The sequence below is a fragment of the Thamnophis elegans genome, chromosome 7 (genome assembly GCF_009769535.1).
Source record: "Thamnophis elegans isolate rThaEle1 chromosome 7, rThaEle1.pri, whole genome shotgun sequence".
Taxonomy (NCBI): Eukaryota; Metazoa; Chordata; class Lepidosauria; order Squamata; family Colubridae; genus Thamnophis; species Thamnophis elegans.
In genome coordinates this window covers 83,492,397-83,512,717 of record NC_045547.1, presented here as the reverse complement: position 1 = coordinate 83,512,717, position 20,321 = coordinate 83,492,397, and the positions used below count along the sequence as shown (strand labels likewise).

Sequence of the window (20,321 nt, the reverse complement as noted above, 5' to 3'; positions counted from 1 at the left end):
TTATTAGCAAGTGTTCATCAGAGGGAGACTGGCGATAAAGAAATATGAAATATAAATAATCACTGGTCCGTGACTAATACAAATTTTTATTATTTTTGCAAACACTTGGATCTGTTCAGTGTGCTCTGAAGCAGAATCAGTTCCCTTTTTTGCTTTGACTGTGGCTTTGGGGGCTGCCTCAGTCTTTCCTTAATGCAATTTGTCATATTCTTTCAGTCTTGCAAGGGGCAATTATGTGCATAAGAGAGTAGGTGAGTATTTAATTTCAGTCTCTTTCTGAGATCGCTCAGAAGTGTCACAAAACTCCCGTTCAGCCTCTCAGGAACTATTCATAACTCGCAACTAAAGGAAGCGTTTCAGGAACTGTGTAAGATTGCTATAGTTACCAGTTTAATAACCTCTTAGGCTTATTATAAATTCAGGAGGGAATGGAAGAAGATTCAGCCTATGCGCTTAAACCAGGGGTTTCCTTTTTCTAATATATAACCTGTTTTCTCGAAAACAAGACGACCTCAGATAATAAGCCCACTCAGGATTTTGCGCTAAAATAAGCCAAAAACATTGCAACACAGCAGCAACGAGGTGACTATGCTCACCACCTCCTGCACCTCAAAAATAATAAGACCTCCCCCAAAATAAGGCCAAGAGCTTATTTTGGGGGAGGGGGGTGTCAAAAGAAAATAAGACCCTGCCTTATTTTTGGGGAAACACGGTAGAAAGAGCCAGTTAGGCATCAGACTAGAAAGCAGGAGACCTGGAGTTCTAATCCTGTTTTAGCCTTGAAAGCCAACTGGGTCACTGGGCCTCTGTCTCTCTCTGTCTCTCTCTGTCTCTCTCTGTGTCTCTCTGTCTCTCTCTCTGTCTCTTTCTGTCTCTCTGTCTCTGTCTCTCTCTCTCTGTCTCTCTCTCTGTCTCTCTCTCTGTCTCTCTCTGTCTCTCTCTCTCTGTCTCTCTCTCTCTGTCTCTCTCTGTCTCTGTCTCTCTCTCTCTCTCTCTCTCTGTCTCTGTCTCTCTCTCTGTCTCTCTGTCTCTCTCAGCCCAACTCACCTCACAGGGTTGTTGTGAGGAGGAGGAAAGTGGGTTGATAACACTTATTTTGTAAAACCTTATTTGTAAGATAATAAAGACAGGGTATTATAAATAAATCTAGTACAAGCCAGTCAGAAAATACTTGGTCAAAGGATACAATTGAGAATTTCTGCTTTAAAAACTAATAGAAAGGTTGGTGATTATGCGTGCAGCAGAGTGAAATTGCTTTTGAACATCCAATCACTATTGCTGTTCTATGACTACAAATCTTTCCGCTCTTTTCTAGATGGGCCACAGAAAGTAACTCGGGTTTTAAAGTGATAGTAAGCATATTCTCCTTGTAAGCAGGCCAGAATTTCACATCTCAATGGGGCTCTTAGGGCAGGGTGTGCCTACTCCTAACTGAAGCCGCCTGTGTTTCTGCAGCTTTGAAGAACTACCAACATCTGTCATATAACACAATTACTACAGTTTAAAACACAGGGTTCCCTGTGGACTAACAGATGTGGCTTTGTACAATGCACTTAACTATCAGTAAGACAATAACCGAGAGCTCACTTGGTGCCATCCTCATTTCCTCTGCTTCTTTGGAAGCGCAAAGACTTTGAGGAAGGATGACAAATGTTCTCATTAATAAATAACTGCTCGCTTTCTTACATTGACTTGATGATACATAACGAATAGAATAGAATAGAGCTGTAAGGCACCTCGGAGGTCTTCTAGTACAGCCCCCTGCTCAAGCAGGAGAACCTATGCCAGTGATGGCTAACCTTTTTGTTGTCATGTGCCTGCACCTATAATGCAATGCATGCATGACATTACCCTGCGCCCCCCACCCTCCCGTGCATGCACATGCGACTCCCCCTGCTCTCCTCCGCCCCCTCGCGCATGCACCTGTGACTCCCTGCGCCCCATTTTGACCCTAGCAGGCCCCCCCTGCAGTCTCCTGGGACCAAAACTGGGCCACGGGGGAAGCAAGCCGCTCTCCCGCCCCCTGCACATGCGCACACATCTCCCGCATGTGCCCAGTCCCCACGCATGCACAGTAAAGACCCAAAAATCAGCTGGCTGGTGGGAGATACGTGCGGGTGCATGCGCGGTGGAGCTGAGCTGGGGCACCGGCTTGCATGCCTGCACAGAGGGCTCCGTGTGCCATAGGTTTCCCATCATGGACCTATACCGTTTCAGATAAGTGACTATCTAGACTAGACTCTTCTTAGAAACCTCCAGTGATGGAGCACCCATGATTTCTGGTTGCAAGCTGTTCCACTGGTTATGAAGACAAAAGTGCAAAGCTCATTCGAATCCATTTCTGTAACAAATGAAATTTAAAAACCCGTGTGAGAATATAAGCTGAATTTAGGTACCTGTGTCTGGAAATTCTGAGAAAAGGTCATTGCAAAATTAGGAAATTCCTCTGAAGATATTCTGAGGTGCTTTCAATAATAATCCCTGACTAGTCTCACGAAAGACCATCAAAACGTATTTATTTTTGTTCTCCCTGCTGTATTGGGAAGAGGTCCTGATAATCCCAGGGCCATAAGAGCCAAGGTGGCGCAGTGGTTAAATGCAGCACTGCAGGCTACTGCTAGATCAGCAGGTCAGCGGTTCAAATCTCACCGGCTCAGGGTTGACTCAGCCTTCCATCCTTCCGAGGTGGGTAAAATGAGGACCCAGATTGTTGGGGGCAAGAGGCTGACTCTGTAAACCTCCCTTCCTTCTCCTTCCTTCCTTCTGGTTAGAATGCAGTATTCTAATTCTGCCATTTGCCAGGAGTTTGATCCTGAACAGCTCAAGGTTGACTCAGCCTTCCGTCCTTCCGAGGTGGGTAAAATGAGGACCCAGATTGTTGGGGGCAATATGCTGACTCTGTGAACCACTTAGAGAGGGCCGGAAAGGCCTGTGAAGCGGTATATAAGTCCTATTGGTATTCCTCCCTCCATTCCTTCCTTCCTTCTTTCACTACATCCCTTCCTTCGTTCCTTGCTCCTTCTCTTATTCTCATTCTTCTTTCTGGTGGCACATTGGTTAGAGTGCAGCATTGCAGGCTAACTCTGCCCACTTCCAACAGTTCAGGGCAAGAGGCTGACTCTGTAAACAGCTTAGAGAGGCCTATACTGCACTATGAAGCAGTATATAAGTGCCCTTCCTTCCTTCCTTCCTTCCTTCCTTCCTTCCTTCCTTCCTCTCTTAATCTCTTTCCTGGTGGTGCAGTGGTTATAAGGTAGTAAGGCAAGGTAACTCTGCCCACTGCCAGCAGCTCGATCCTGACCAGCTCAAGGTTGACTCAGCTTTCCGTCCTTCCGAGGTGGGTAAAACAAGGACCCAGATTGTTGGGGGCAAGAGGCTGACTCTGTAAACCTTCCTTCCTTCTCCTTCCTTCCTTCTGGTTAGAATGCAGTATTGCAAGCTAATTCTGCCATTTGCCAGGAGTTTGATCCTGAACAGCTCAAGGTTGACTCAGCCTTCCGTCCTTCCGAGGTGGGTAAAATGAGGACCCAGGTTGTTGGGGGCAATATGCTGACTCTCTGTAAACCGCTTAGAGAGGCCTGAAAGGCCTGTGAAGCGGTATATAAGTCCTATTGCTATTCCTCCCTCCATTCCTTCCTTCCTTCTTTCACTACATCACTTACTTCGTTCCTTGCTCCTTCTCTTATTCTCATTCTTCTTCCTGGTGGCACATTGGTTAGAGTGCAGCATTGTAGGCTAACTCTGCCCACTTCCAACAGTTCAGGGCAAGAGGCTGACTCTGTATACAGCTTAGAGAGGCCTATAAAGCACTTTGAAGCAGTATATAAGTGCCCTTCCTTCCTTCCTTCTTTCCTTCCTTCCTTCCTTCCTCTCTTAATCTCTTTCCTGGTGGTGCAGTGGTTATAAGGTAGTAAGGCAAGGTAACTCTGCCCACTGCCAGCAGCTCGATCCTGACCAGCTCAAGGTTGACTCAGCTTTCCGTCCTTCCGAGGTGGGTAAAACAAGGACCCAGATTGTTGGGGGCAAGAGGCTGACTCTGTAAACCTTCCTTCCTTCTCCTTCCTTCCTTCTGGTTAGAATGCAGTATTGCAAGCTAATTCTGCCATTTGCCAGGAGTTTGATCCTGAACAGCTCAAGGTTGACTCAGCCTTCCGTCCTTCCGAGGTGGGTAAAATGAGGACCCAGGTTGTTGGGGGCAATATGCTGACTCTCTGTAAACCGCTTAGAGAGGCCTGAAAGGCCTATGAAGCGGTATATAAGTCTACTGCTATAAATCAAAATATTGAAAGTATTAGTTAATAAACTGCTAATAAACTGTTAATAAACTGTTAATAAACTGATAATAAACTGCTTAAAAGTTTCATTTTTAAGTACCGCTTGTTGCATGAAAGATTGTCTTGCAACCTGTCTTGCATTCATCTTCACTACATCTTCTTTATCCACCAGATAGTCTTGGCTGGTTCTACTCATTGTTATAATTTTTAATAGGTTCACAGTTTCTGAAGCAGGCCACGCTTGAAGCGAAGAGGAGCAAACCCAGAAAATTCCAGGTTATTCAGTAAAGCGTGGTTAAACCATCTGTCCCGGCAAGCTGTCAAAATCGGATGCTTAGTTTTACCTTTGTTTTTTTTTCATTCTTGGGTAGCTACAAACCCAAGAAATAGTCATTAGCACCGAAGAATATCAAGGTTTCTCCAACCTTGAGACTCTCTTCAAGTTACAATATAATACAATAGCAGAGTTGGAAGGGACCTCGGAGGTCTTCTAGTCCAACCCCCTGCCTAGGCAGGAAACTCTATACCGTTTCAGACCAATGGCTATCCAACATCTTCTTAAAGACTTGCAGTGTTGGGGCATTCACAAATTCTGGAGGCAAGTTGTTCCACTGATTCATTGTTCTGTCAGGAAATTTCTCCTTAGTTCTAGGTTGCTTCTCTCCTTGATTAGTTTCCACCCATTGCTTCTTGTTCTGCCCTCAGGTGCTTTGGAGAACAGTTTGACTCCCTCTTCTTTGTGGCGACCCCTGAGATATTGGAAGGCTGCTATCATGTCTCCCCTGGTCCTTCTTTTCATCAAACTAGACATACCCAGTTCCTGCAACCGTTCTTCCTATGTTTTAGCCTCCAGTCCTCTAAATCCTCTTTGTTGCTCTTTTCTGCACTCTTTCCAGAGTCTCCACATCTTTTCTACATCGTGGCGACCAAAACTGAATGCCGTATTCCAAGTGTGGCCTTACCAAGGCATAATAAAGTGGTAGTAACCCTTGACGTGATCTTGATTCTATCCCTCCGTTGATGCAGCCTAGAACTGTGTTGGCTTTTTTGGCAGCTGCTGCACACGGCTGGCTCATATTTCAATGGTTGTCCACTAGGATTCCAAGATCCCTCTCACAGTTACTCCTATTGAGCAAGGCACCACCTATACTGTACCTGTGCATTTCGGTTTTCTTGCCTAAATGTAGAACCTGACTCTTTTCACCATTGAATTTCATTTTATTAGATAGTGCCCAATGTTCAAGTTTGTCAAGATCCTTCTGCATCTTGAGCCTTAAGTCTTCTGGAGTGTTGGCTATTCCTGCCAGCTTGGTGTCATCTGCAAATTTGATGAGTTCCCCATTTATCCCCTCATCCAAATCATCGATGAAGATGTTGAAGTGTCCTGGGCCTAAAACAGAGTACTGGCCCTAAAAAAGTTGCCTTAGACTGAGTTTTAATTCCTGGTGACATTGTACGCGGAGTTTTTTTGACAGCGTTGCCAAAATAGTTTGCATTCCCTACTTCTAACCTATCTCTTCAACTTTCCGTTTAACTTTCTTGCCCCGAGGTCTCCCTTAAACAGCCAAAGGCAGCCCTGGTTAGTTTTTTCAAGACCAGCCAAGGAAAATAAGTTGCTTGTTTTAAAAGAAAGAAACATCACCGTACTGCAGCTCTCTGACATTTCAGAATGCTGTAAAGTGAGGACCACAAGGAGCAACTAAGGAGAGGCAGATTTCTGCCATTGCAGTTCCTTAGTGAAAAGTAAATGGAATTAGAAAAGCTTATGTATCTGTCATAAAAAGGAAGATCGTCTTTCAAAAAAACCCCAACAGGTTATTTTTACAAACACTTGAAATGTTTGCAGTGTCCCGGTAACGTGACTCGTATTTATGACCATTTGCAGCATCCCGGGGTCAGGTTGTTCCCTTTTGCGTCCGCTTGACAAGCAGAATCAGTGGGGAAGCCGGATTCAGTTAACAACCATGTGACTCACTTAGCAACAGCAGTGATTCACTTAACCATGGTGGCTAGAAAGATCCTAAAATGGGGCCAAGTTCACTTAACAACTGTCTCACTTAGCAACATAAATTTTGAGCTCAATTGAGGGTTGTAAATTGAGGACTACCTGTATAATGCAGGAAAAGTAAGCAAACACTCCCAAAAGTAGTAGTTTAGGGGTCTCTTTCTCTCTCCAGTTTGTCACACAAAATCACTTGGTGCTTTTATCTTAACTGTGTTGTTATGCATTGCCTTATTTATAATATACTCCTCTGTTGGACGTTTACCTTTTTGTAAATTGTTGGCCTTTGACTGCAATGGAATTAAATTCTGAATTATCTGACTAGGAAACATCTACTCAAAAAAAACCCCATCCCATTCTTGAGTTTTGGGATTCAAATCTTTGAAAATTTTTAAAGGCGTGTTTATTGGGCGTGCAGCTTTTAAGCGGCTCTATTTATTACCTGCTTGGTGTTAAATAATTCATACTATTCTTGGACTGAAATAAAATATAGCAGCTGAACATTGTATGCCTTTCAGAGGACAATGGAACCTGCTAGTGTGTGTTTGCTTAAACTGTTGCTTTTCTCTTTGCAGACTTCACTTGTTTCTTCCACTCTGAGCAACATCTATCTATTTATCTATCTATCTATCTATCTATCTATCTATCTATCTATCTATCTATCTATCTCTATCTATCTATCTATCTATCTATCTATCTATCTATCTATCTTCTATGTCTATCTGTCTCTATCTCCATCTATCTTTTTATCATCTATCTATCTCTGTCTGCCTGTTCCACCCACCCACGCATCATCCATCCACCCACCCACCCACCCACCCACCCATCCATCCATCCATCCATCTATCTATCTATCTATCTATCTATCTATCTATGTCAGCCCATCCCACCCATCATCCATCTATCTATCTATCTATCTATCTATCTATCTATCTATCTATCTATCTATCTATCTATCTATCTATCATCGATCATCTCTCTCTCTCTCATCTATGCCTATCTGTCTCTATCTATCTTTTTATCTATATCTATCTATCTATCTATCTATCTATCTATCTATCTATCTACCTACCTACCTACCTACCTACCTACCTACCTACCTACCTATCTATCTATCTATCTATGTCAGCCCATCCCACCCATCATCCATCTATCTATCTATCTATCTATCTATCTATCTATCTATCTATCTATCTCTCTCTCTCTCTCTCTCTCTCTCTCTCTCTATCATCTATGTCTATCTGTCTCTATCTACCTATCTTTTTATCTATCTATCTATCTATCTATCTATCTATCTATCTATCTATCTATCTATCTATGTCAGCCCGTCCCAACCATCATCTACCTATCTGTCTGTCTGTCTGTCTGTCTTTCTGTCTGTCTGTCTGTCTATCTATCTATCTATCTATCTATCTATCTATCTATCTCTGTCTGTCTGTCTGTCTGTCTGTCCGTCCGTCCGTCCGTCCGTCCGTCCATCCGTCTTTGAAGGCGTTCCACTTCTCCTCTGAGAAGCTTCTTCAGCTCTTACTGGATGGTGGGGAAATGGAAGGATTTACACTCCTTGCAGATGGACCATCCAGTCAGAGCTGAAGAAGCTCTGTGGATGAGAAGTGAAACGTCTTCAAGGAAAAACCAGAAAGTCCAGTTGCCTCTTGGGGGGGAAAGAAAGCACATTTGGGGGACAACCAGGACGCTGGATGATGGAGAATCTCCATGGATTATCTGACATCCTGTCGGGTGGGAATGTTCTGGTAGATGCAGTTTTGAAAAACAAAGACTTTTGAGTAATCCCTGCTGGACGTAATGACACTCTGACACTCATCCCCTTTCAGATCTTCCTGGATAACACAATGCCAGCTGAGCGGAAGAAGTCGGCGAGCATGGAAGAAAAAGAGACACCCTTAAGTAACAAAGAGAAGGAGTTTGGGGAGAGGCGGTCAGTGAGCAGCCGGGACAGGCCCAAAGAGGAGGTCAGGCTGGGCATGAAGAGGGAGATGCTCAAGCCATCCGAAGATAAGAAGAAGAAAATGGAGGAGGAGAAGCGGAAAAAGGACGAGAAGGAGTGGAAGAAGAAAGAGGACGAGAAGATAAAATCGGAGGAGGAGCAAAAGAGGAAGGAGGAGGAGGAGAAACAAAAGCTTGAGGAGGAGGAGAAGAAGAAGCAAGAGGAAGAGATGAAGCTGCAGCAGGAGGAAGCGGCTGCCAAGTTGAAGTAAGAACTTCTTGGTTTATGGTGCTTGCATTTGGGGAGGAAAAGAGAGAAAGGTCCTGGGTGAAATGTTTAGGACTCGCCTGTTGTTCAAACATTTCATTTCCACATCAATGTTTTCCACCATTCAACAGGAACAGGTAATGTGTGCAGGTGTAAAAACATTTGTTAAGAGAGACGACTGAGTTTAAAACAATTATATGTACCATATTTTTCGGAGTATAAGACACTCTGAAGTATAAGACGCACCTAGCTTTTGGGAAGGAAAAGAAGAAAAAATCTGCCTCTGCCTCCCAGCAATTTGCCTCCTTGCAGCAAACAGCAATCAGCCTGTTTTAGTTTCGCTTGATTAGCACAAGGAAAAAAAAATCTGCCTCTGCCTCCCAGCAATTTGTCTCCTTGCAGCAAACAGCCTGTTTCAGTTTCAGTTTCAGTTTAGTCTGATTAGCACAAGGGAAAAAAATCTGCCTCTGCTTCCCAGCAATTTGTCTCCTTGCAGCAAACAGCCTGTTTCAGTTTCAGTTTCAGTTTAGTCTGATTAGCACAAGGGAAAAAAATCTGCCTCTGCCTCCCAGCAATTTGCCTTCTTGCAGCAAACAGCCTGTTTCACTTTCAGCACAGCCTGATTAGCACAAGCAGCTGATGGTCGGGCCTCTCAACCATCAGTTGTTTCAGGCTGCAGGGATTGCCATAACCTATTGCCGCCTCTGCGCGCCCCGTTTTCCTCCTGTTTTGGCAGCAGGAATCGGAATGGGTGAAAAATGGGGCGCGCAGAACCCAAAAATGGGGCAAGCCGGAGGCTGCAATAGGTAATGGCAATTCCTGCAGTCTGAAACAGCTGATGGTTGGGAGGCCGATCCAACTGACAGTCAGCTGCTTGTGCTAATCAGGCTGTGCTGAAACTGAAATAGGCTGTTTGCTGCAAGGAGGCAAATTGCTGGGAGGCAGAGGCCAAAGGGTGGGGGCTGGCGGGTGGGCGGGACTACATTTGGTGTATAAGATGCACCCAAATTTTCACCCTCTCTTAGTGGGGGGGGGGAAGTGCGACTTATGCTCTGAAAAATACAGTATATTGCACTAGATATCACCTTGGGGGGGGGAACCCTCCTTCACATACAAGGAAATAGAGGTTGATTTTCCCAAGTGGGCCAATCGCTAGGAGACTGGGAGTTCTAGTCCTGCCTTAGACACAAAAGCCAGCTGGGTGACTTTGGGCCAATCACTAGGAGACAGTGAATTCTTGTCCCACTTTAGCCATGAAAGCCAACTGGGTAGCAGTGTTGTCTTTGTGTGGAAAATAGGAGGAGGAGGAGGGTGTGTTGAATATGTTCTCTACCTTGAATTATTTGTAAAAATAAGGCGGGATACAAATGAATGAATATAAAGTGGGATTAGTATTTTTTTAACAAATGTATTGGCCAGTTCAAGCAATGAAAAAAGGATAAAAATGAGTAAACAAAAAAATAAAATTACTATTTTTTTTAAACAGATGCATTGCCCAGTCCTCGTATCCTCCATGGAGGATAGGTTTTTTTCTAAAAGGCCAAATACCAACTTAAAAATATAACTTAAACTAACTAAAGAAATCCAGGGAAAAGAAGAATCAGAATTCTACCAGATATTGGGATAAATGGTATAGGTGGATGGAGGAAAGAAACAAAAATCAATGAAGGAATATAACAAAACTCAAAAATAATAGTTATGAGTAAAATAAGAGGGTTAAGATTGGTGAAATCCAAATGAAACACAATAGAAGGGGAAATAATATAAGGTGAGTGGTATTGATTGATGATTGCTATTATAAAGAACAGGAAGCTCCTGTTAGTATTGTATTGTATAAATGTGGTGTACGTCTAATTTTTGTGTGTATGTATTTTACATATTTGTTAATAAAAATGTTTAAATATATTATATATATATGTGTGTGTGTGTGTGTGTGTGTGTGTGTGTGTGTGTTTTATTTGTGCTGATAAATAAATAGAGACTAGTATAGATCTATTTCAAGCTATTTAGCTCTCATCAGCTAGCCCTACCCTTACTGGGATTTGAACCTGGGCTATATTACATACTAGGCTGACTTCTTAGCCATTAGGCCACAAATCCCAGTAAGGGTATGGCTAGCTGATGAGAGCTAAATAGCTTGAAATAGATCTATACTTGTCTCCCTTTATTTATTTATCAGCACAAATAAAAAAACACAAATATAACAAAGGCAACAGTAAAAATATTGGGTTTCTGTCGTGATGGACTCTTGTGACGAGCCGATTGACAGATGATGGAAGCAGTTAGCTTCCTCCCATAATTGGGGCTTACCAGGGGTTGTGACACTAAATATATACCTTCTTCCCTGGCTTCAGCTGATAAGGAGGAGACCTGTGGCATAATGGCTAAGTCGTTTGCCTAAGATGCAATACAGCACAGGTTCGAATCCCAGTAAGGGTATGGCTAGCTGATGAGAGCTAAATAGCTTGAAATAGATCTATACTTGTCTCCCTTTATTTATTTATCAGCACAAATAAAAAAACACAAATATAACAAAGGCAACAGTAAAAATATTGGGTTTCTGTCGTGATGGACTCTTGTGACGAGCTGATTGACAGATGATGGAAGCAGTTAGCTTCCGCCCATAATTGGGGCTTATCAGGGGTTGTAAAAAATCTAATATATGTATGTATGTATGTATGTATGTATGTATGTATGTAACCTTGTCCTCCCGTTAATGTCCTTTTTTTTTCCAGAGAGAAAGAAGAGGCCCACCAGCTGCACCAGGAGGCTTGGGAGCGCCACCAAGCCCGGAAGGAGCTTCGGAGCAAGAACCAGAACGCCTCGGAAAGCCGCCCGGAGGAGAACTTCTTCAGCAGGCTGGACTCCAGCCTGAAGAAGAACACGGCCTTCGTGAAGAAGCTGAAGACCATCACCGAGCAACAGAGGGACTCCTTGTCCCATGACTTCAACGGCCTCAACTTGAGCAAGTACATCGCTGAGGCCGTGGCCTCCATCGTGGAGGCCAAGCTGAAGATCTCCGATGTCAACTGCGCCGTGCACCTCTGCTCCCTCTTCCACCAGCGCTACGCCGACTTCGCCCCCTCGCTGCTCCAGGTCTGGAAGAAGCACTTCGAAGCCAGGAAAGAAGAGAAAACGCCCAACATCACCAAGCTGAGGACCGACCTGCGCTTCATCGCCGAGCTGACCATCGTCGGGATCTTCACCGACAAGGAGGGCCTCTCCCTCATCTACGAGCAGCTGAAGAGCATCATCAACGCTGACCGGGAGACCCACACCCACGTCTCCGTGGTCATCAGCTTCTGCCGGCACTGCGGGGACGACATCGCGGGCTTGGTGCCCAGGAAGGTGAAAAGCGCGGCGGATAAGTTCAGCCTGAGCTTCCCCCCCAGCGAGATCATCAGCGCGGAGAAGCAGCAGCCTTTCCAAAACCTGCTGAAGGAATATTTCACCTCGCTGACCAAGCACTTGAAAAGGGACCACAGGGAACTGCAAAACATTGAAAGGCAGAACAGGTGAAGTTTTGTGTGATCTTAGCGTTAACTTGCCAGAGTTTAGAAACAAACAAACAAACAAACACGGATTGGGTAAGAATCCTTATTTAATTTGTTGAAGGAAGTGTTTTAACTCTCAGGTCCTGCATTTTCCAGTCAAAAATGGGGGGGGGGGGGGTTTGCTAGTAAGGTTTTTATAGGCATTTAGTATTCTATTTTTGTGTGTTTGTTTGACAACACTTTTCCTGCTCTTTGAAATATGGAAATTGGAAATTAGAATTGGAAAAGTTTATTTATAGGCCGCCCTTTTCCCTAGGGGGACTCAGGGCGGCTTCCAACTCATAGGGAAAGGGGATACAAACAATGACACATAAGCACAATACATAATTAAAAAGAACACAACATTCATACCATTCGGGTGGGGATAGATTACAATCTTAGCCCCAGGCCTGATGGGATAGCCAGATTTTAAGGGCTGCGCGGAAGGTCTGGAGGGTGGTGAGGGTACGAATCTCCACGGGGAGATCGTTCCAAAGGGTCGGAGCTACTACCGAGAAGGCTCTCCTCCGCGTCGTCGCCAGTCGACACTGACTGGCAGATGGGATCCGGAGGAGGCCTAATCTATGTGATCTAATTGGTCGCAAGGAGGTAATTGGCAGGAGGCGGTCTCTCAAGATGTAGCTGGAGCCCTTCCTACATCAAAAGATATTCACGGAGTTTCAAGGCCTGCGCCTTAACATATGGAGCCTGGTCTATTTTAATCCTAAAAGATGAAAAATTGTGTTTTCGGGGAGATTCTCCTTTTGAATTTGCAAACAGATTGCTTTTGGGTTAGAAAGCATTGTTGATATTTGGGCAACATCTGTCAACTTCTTCACAGGGAGTTTTATTCTCATTTTCCCATAATAAGCCGTGGTAGACGAGATTTATCCTTTTTTTCTTATTTTTTTGCACTACAAACCACCACCTCATATTTCTTCTTCCTTCCTATCCCGTTTCCCTGAAAATAAGACTTCAAAAGCTCAATTGGGCTTTTGAGTGCATGCGCTAAAATAAGCCCTTCCCCAAAATAAGCCCTCCCCAAAAATATTGCAACACAGCAGCAGCCATGAGGTGACCACACTCGCCTCCTCCTGCACCTCAAAAATAATAAGACCTCCCTGAAAATAAGGCCAAGCGCTTATTTCAGGGGTCAAAATAAACTAAGATCCTGTCTTATTTTTGAGGAAACACAGTATGTTTTTAAAAGCAGCTGGATATTCAAGAAGATTTCAACCCAGATTCGAATACCGTGTTTCCCTGAAAACAAGTTGCCTTTTTCAGGGCCGTTGTAACTTCGAACGGTCACTAAATGGACTGTTGTAAGTCAAGGATGACCTGTGAAAGCAGGAAATCCTTCCCTTCGTAGGAAGGACTCCTCAAACAGAAATTTCCAGCTACAGAAAGGTTTTGTAGGCTATTGTGACTACATTGTGAAGACCTTCCCCTTTCTCCTTCCAAAAATTGCTGACTCAAAAGCATCATAATTCCTGTTTAATATGGTGAAGACTGAATTTATTGCCCTTCGTTCTACTCTTGGCTGATTACAATCAGTATGTATTTTAATTTTGTTAGATTGATAACCCCCTAGAGTACTTCCTTCTCCAGTTATTCTGGCCTATAATTCTTCATTCATGCTTCTACTCACTTTCAACTGATAGTTAATTATTCTTATTAATCCCCATTCATCCTATCTTCCCAAAGGGGAATTGGCTATTCAAACGGTCAATTCAAGTTATCTTATATTCTACATAAATTATGATGAATTTAACTTACTATCTGACATCTTGTCTTTTAAAGAAGAAATTAAGTCAATTTGGCTTGTGCATTATTATTATTTTTTTGCGGGGAAATGTAGTGTAATATTTGTATGCATATAACTGCCTTTATAATATAAGTTACTTCATACGTTCATTGGTATTTTTGGGCTTTATAATAATTTATCAATAGCTTCAGAAGAAGCTGGAAGACAAATCAATGAATCTTGGATGCTTTTATGTTGCAAGGCTACAAGATTAGAAGCATATCTTTTTTTCCCCAATGGTCATTTATTTATATTTGAATTAGCATTTTACTTCTAGGAATTAATGTTTCAGAACCCTTTAGAGATTTGGATTGCATTTACTAGTTTATGAAACTGGCATAAATATTAATAATTGAATTGCATAAAGTATACGCAGTATATGAAGTGTGCACGCAGACACACACAGAAATGTACATGTTCAGATAGTCCTCGGTTTATGACCATAGCCGAGGCCAAAATTTCTCTCGCTAAGCGAGACATTCGTTAAATGAGTTCGGCCCCGTTTTATGACTTTTCTCGCCACAGTTGTTAAGTGAATCACTGCAGTTGTTAAGATAGTAACACGGTTGTTAAGTAAATCTGCCTTCCCCATTGACTTGGCTTGCCCGAAGGTAGCCAAATGGGATCACGTGACCCCGGGACACAGCGACTGTCATAAATATGAGTCAGTTGTCGAGCATTTAAATTTTGATCATGTGACCACACGAAAGCTGCCACAGTTTTAAGCATGGAAAATGGTCCTAAGTCACATTTTTCAGTGCCGTTGTAACTTTGAATGGTCACTAAATCAACGGTCGTAAGTTGAGAACTGCCTGTAGTTTGTTTAGGATATAAAAAATGGAAAAGGGCCTATAGCCATATCTGTTCTATAGAGAGTGAATAGAAGTCTGGTATATGTTTAGTGTTTTTTAGAGCCGAGGTGGCGCAGTGGTTAGAGTGTAGTATTGCAGGCCACTTCAGCTGACTGCTAGTTGCAGTTCGGCAGTTCAAATCTCACCGGCTCAGGGTTGACTCAGCCTTCCATCCTTCCGAGGTGGGTAAAATGAGGACCCGGATTGTTGTTGGGGGCAATATGCTGACTCTGTAAACCGCTTAGAGAGGGCTGAAAGCCCTAGGAAGCGGTATATAAGTCTAACTGCTATTGCTATTGCTATTGCTATTTTAATTAAATATTTATAGGTCAATATTTTTATGTAATTCCCTCTAGGTTTTTTTGTCCTTGTTAAAGGGATTAAAAATTGGACTTTTGATAGGTTTAACTTTGGGATGAAACATTGGCAAAATCTTTTCATTTTGCTTTTCCCCCCCTCCGGGCTGCATATGGTTTTCTAGGCGTATTCTGCATTCTAAAGGGGAATTGAGTGAAGACCGGCATAAACAATATGAAGAATTTGCTATGTCTTATCAGAAGCTGTTGGCAAACTCTCAATCTTTAGCAGACCTCCTGGATGAAAATATGCCAGATCTCCCCCAAGACAAACCTGTTCCGGAAGGTAAGTAAAATGATGATGCAGGTTTAAAAAATTGGCTTTCTTTCTATAGTCAATCCTGCTGACTCTTCACCGATTTTCTCCCCAGTTTGTATCTTTTAAGCATTGAAGTAGGAATAGAATAGAATAGAATAACAGAGGTGGAAGGGACCTTGGAGGTCTTCTAGTCCAACCCCCTGCTTAGGCAGGAAACCCTACACCACTTCAGACAAATTGTTGTCCAATGTCTTCTTAAAAACCTCCAGTGTTGGAGCATTCACAACTTCTGGAGGCAAGTTGTTCCACTGATCAATTGTTTTCACTGTCAGGAAATTTCTCCTCAGTTCTAAGTTGCTTCTCTCCTTGATTAGTTTCCACCCATTTTGCTCCTTGTCCTGCCCTCAGGTGCCTTGGAGAATAGCTTGACTCCCTCTTCTTTGTGGCAACCCCTGAGATATTATAAGACTGCTATCATGTCTCCCCTGGTCCTTCTTTCTATTAAACTAGACATACCCAGTTCCTGAAACCGTTCTTAATATGTTTTAGCCTCCAGTCCCCTAATCCTCTTTGTTGCTCTTCTCTGCAGGAATATTGGGGAGGGGAATGAAATTCCGACTTCATTGAAATATTTGATGCTTTTGTGTGTTTACATTGCAGAACATGGCCCTGGAATTGATATTTTTACCCCTGGCAAACCTGGGGAATATGATTTGGAGGGCGGAATCTGGGAAGACGAAGATGCCAGGAACTTCTACGAGAACCTTATTGATTTAAAAGCGTTCGTGCCAGCTATCTTGTTTAAAGACAATGAGAAATGTTCTCAGGCCAAAGACTCTGGCAGGGACGACTCCAGAGGTATAGTATTTGGGTTTACCCCTGACATTACTTCACATAGAAGCAGGTGGGTTTTTATGCTGAGCTGTGATTAGGGCTACGTCGGGCTATGCTGCCTTAAAAGAGGATGTGCACATTTGCTAAGTTTATTAACCATGGCTATATTATTCTACAGTGACGAATTGTGGACCGTGTTAACAGTGGTTCAAAACACAACAAGAAGCCATAGATGGGTTAACACTGGCTTGCGTTCAGCTAAGAAACCATGGCTTGTTTTCTGCTCTTTGCTAAATTGTATTAGCTCTTGCAAGTCAAGACGTTCGCTTGCTACCATGGAACTTTTTTGTAGAAATAAGTTTTGAAAAACGCTGCGGGAATTCCTTGCCCATATTTTGAGCCGAAGTAAAGGGGGTGAATTTCCTAACTATTTCCCCTTCCACTTTGTTTCTCGGCTGTCAGATTGAATGATAGGCGGAGACAAATCAAAGATAACTAACAATATACAAGAAACGCTGTAAACACACCAGATTCCATAAATAGGCTTGGGGGCATATACCTTAGCAAGGATAATTTTGAATGGATTTCAAAAACTACAGTGTAGCTTAATGTTCTGTGTAAATGTGATCATTGCCAATGTTGCGTTTTTAAGGTTAAAATAGTAACGCCTTTTTTATTTTTCTGGCAAGAACAGGAAAAGAGTGCTTCAAACTTCTTTTTAAAAAATGAAAATGTCTAAGCATTAGGGACCAGATAAATGGTGTTATTATTTCATCCATGTGCTTTATACTTTCATCAGAAAAATAAAAAGAGAGCAATATGTGTTATTTCAAAGGCAATGTAAAATGTACATCGAATTCTTTTTGAAACAGAGCTAAAAGAAACTAAGGAAAACAAAGATATATCCGTCACGGAAGATCTAGAACTGGAACTAGAAAACTTGGATATTAACGATGAGACCCTTGATCTAGATTGCGGGGAGGAAGCAGAAGACCTCACAAAAAAACTTCTTGACGAACAAGGTAACAATGATGTGGAAACGTATGTTATTCTTACAGATTTGTATACATAAATCTAAGCAGCATATACCTAAACAATATATAAAGCATATTTTAACAATATGGCTAGCCTAATGCAACTCATTTGGGGGAAGTTTTGTAACCCAGAACAAGAGTAGTTTCATCTGTAAGTTGCTATTCAACACTCCTAAAATATATAGCCTGTAGTACATCTACTTACCCTTGGAAGCAATCTAGGTGTAAGGAGAAATTTCCTGCCAGGGAGGACAATTAACCAGTGGAACAGCTTGCCTCCAGAAGTTGTGGGTGCTCCCATCACTGGAGGTTTTTAAGAAGAGACTGGACAGTCACTTGTCTGAGATGGTTCGGTTCTGCTTGAGCAGGGGGCAGGACTAGAAGACCTCCAAGGTCCCTTCCAGCTTTGCTGTCCTGTTAACAATTCCCACTGTATGTGGAAATAATTAAAAATCCTCTTGACAGGACTTAAGTAATAATAAAAAGGGCAACATCTCTTCCGCTTCATGTGGGAGTTTAATGATTGTATCATAGAACAGTAAATCATTTTCCCATTGAGAATGGTGGCCAATAATTGTTTCCAACCAATTTCAAGCAACAGGGAAAACAATTATTATTTGTTTGCTTGAATTGAAACAGTAAGAGCCAACAAACATCACATTTTCTTGATAACTGTTTGCTCACGCCCAATGGACTTAATATCAGGTTTCCGATGTCTGTATGCATCGCATCTAACACTTGCACGTTGGAGAAAGGAAATGTGACATTTTAGGCACAGCTCCCTATTCCATCAAATCCCTATTAACCTTTTTTTAACCAAGACACCTGTCTGCCTTCGATCAGCTTAGTTGGAGGATTAGTAAATGTGGACTCATTCTCTAATCTGGCTTTAGTCCCATTGTTTTAAAAGGAGCACGGAATGCATTGTGGCCTACCTCACAGGGTTGTTAGGATGAATGAGATGGTTTGTAAAGCACTTAGTGTGGTCAGAGGCGCCATAATGGGGTGCGCATCTCCTTGTGAGAAAGATGAGTCATTTTATCTGAACGCGAGAAGAATTGTTTTGTCCGTTTTTGCTCAGTGAATCTCCTTTGCTTTGGTAGACAACTTTTAAGTTGAACGATAAGTGTAGACATTCCCCCTGAATAATCAATTATTCTACTTTGACAGCGAGGAGAATTAATCAGTGGAGCGGAAGTGGCCTCCAGAAGTTGTGGGTTTTCAGGAGGAGATTGGACAGCCATTTGTCTGAAATGGTACTACAGGGTTTCCTGCTTGAGCAGGGGGTTGGACTAGAAGACCTCCAAGGTCCCTTCCAACTCTGTCATTCAGTTATTCTATTAATTCCTTTCTCGTGTAAGATTTACTTTATAGATATGCTTTTTCTTTTACATAGTTTATAATAGCATCCAATATACATATTATAATTAATCCAGAGTCTGTTTAATGTCAGGGTTCCAAGTCACATACCCATATCTGTAGCAAACAAAACTCTGAGGCAGGCAATTTCCTCAAATAATACATTTATTGTATATGTCACATTGGCATGGGCTGGTGAAAACCGACTCTGAATATTCCCACAGTTTTCACCTCCTTAAAAGTAAAAGTTTTCCACTATCTCAGAACAATCAAGTCACATGGTCCAATCAGGATGCTGTCCAGTGACTCCAGCCCCCTCCTTCCGAGCACTTGCAGGAATGTCCTTGGTTCCCACGAGAAAGCACTTTGTTTTGGCTACAACACCCCAACTATCTCTAGTCCCCCCCCCCCCCGGTCCCTCGTCTCCAGTGAGTCAGCGCTGAAGCCTCAAAATGGCCTCAGTCAGGCCAGCTTCAGGGTTGACAGGCATCCGATATAAACATTCTTCATGTCCCACCAAATAGCATTTAAAATAGTCACTGTGCATTTTTTTTTGGGGAATAATAAGACAAGACTTGAAGCATTAACAGTGTACCAAAAGGCGAAGAGGCAATTAAGTATTAAGCTGTTCATAATAAAGGTTTGCTTCAGTGCAATGTGTAAAAAAAATATTTTTCTATTTTTAACACAATTAGGCAAGAAACAGGGAGCAGATAGCACCGGAGCTGAAAATAGTGACGGAAAGCAAGCTGCAAGAAGTGAGTTTTGAGGTGGTACTAAGAGGAGAAGAAAGTATTTTGAAGTAGATAAGCTTACAAGGGGCAGGGACTAGATAGAAAATTCCAGGAAGCGATCCAATTTCTCTGTAATTCGAAAAGTTGCAGGAATATATTACCCAGTAGGGCTTTTCTAGGAACTCAAAGATAAGAAGTCTTTAAGAAGATGTTGCATAGCCATTTGTCTGGAACGGTATAGGGTTTCCTGCCTAGGCAGGGGGTTGGACTAGAAGACCTCCAAGGTCCCTTCCAACACTGCTATTGTGTTGTATTGTAGACGATAGAGAAAAATAATGCAGGTTTCTTTGGTTTTGATGAATTTCAGTTCAGTGGTGAGCTTAAATTTTTAGTTTTCCTGGTTAAGAAGAACTTTTAAGTACATTTATGAACGTATTTCTCTGAGCTAGCATCGTAACTAAATTAGAACACACACTAATCTAGCACATTAGCCAAATTGTAGGAAAAAAAATGTTCTTCAGTTTCAGGAACATTTTGCTCATCCAGTAACTTTCTCTTGAAATCATCAGAAAATAATGAGAAACAAGTGATACTAACTGTATTTAACTTGTATTTAACTCTAACTTTTAATTACAGTTGTTTTAAGTTGAGTTTTCATCTCTTCAGTCACTTCAGTCCAGTGGCTCTTATGAAAATAGCTTCACCATTGTTTAGTCAAGATAGACTGTACGAAGACAGGTAGCCCTCGAATTGCGCCCAAAATTTATGTTGCTAAGCGAGGCATTTATGAGAAGATCTTTTTGTGACCTTTCTTCCCTCCGTTGTTAAGTGAATCACTGCGCTTGTTAAATGTCAAGCTGTGAAGTGAATCCAGCTTCCCCCATTCACTTCATTTCTCAGAACATCCCAAATGCAGCTAGGTTTCCCACGCCCCCTCCCATCAAGTGGTACCCATTTATCTACTCGCAGTATCGCGTGCTTTCAAACTGCGAGGTGGGCAGGAGCCAGGGAGCGAGCAGCAGGAGCTCAACCTGTCTTGCGGAGCCGGGCTCGAACCGTTGGAGTG

General features: G+C 42.6%; 1 protein-coding gene across 2 annotated transcripts in view; it reads left to right on the top strand.

Annotated features, from left to right (window-relative positions):
* The window catches only part of UPF2 (UPF2 regulator of nonsense mediated mRNA decay), a 36,403-nt gene that overhangs the window by 4,471 nt on the left and 11,611 nt on the right, over nt 1–20,321 (top strand). The window contains exons 2-7 of one of the 2 annotated variants that reach the window (XM_032221695.1): nt 8,112–8,491; nt 11,227–12,006; nt 15,161–15,321; nt 15,955–16,152; nt 17,001–17,150; nt 19,217–19,279. In XM_032221695.1, coding sequence (XP_032077586.1) covers nt 8,130–8,491; nt 11,227–12,006; nt 15,161–15,321; nt 15,955–16,152; nt 17,001–17,150; nt 19,217–19,279 — 1,714 coding nt within the window. In that variant the 5' untranslated portion in view covers nt 8,112–8,129. The remainder of the gene's footprint in view (nt 1–8,111; nt 8,492–11,226; nt 12,007–15,160; nt 15,322–15,954; nt 16,153–17,000; nt 17,151–19,216; nt 19,280–20,321) is intronic. The other variant, XM_032221696.1, reaches the window with a different exon arrangement.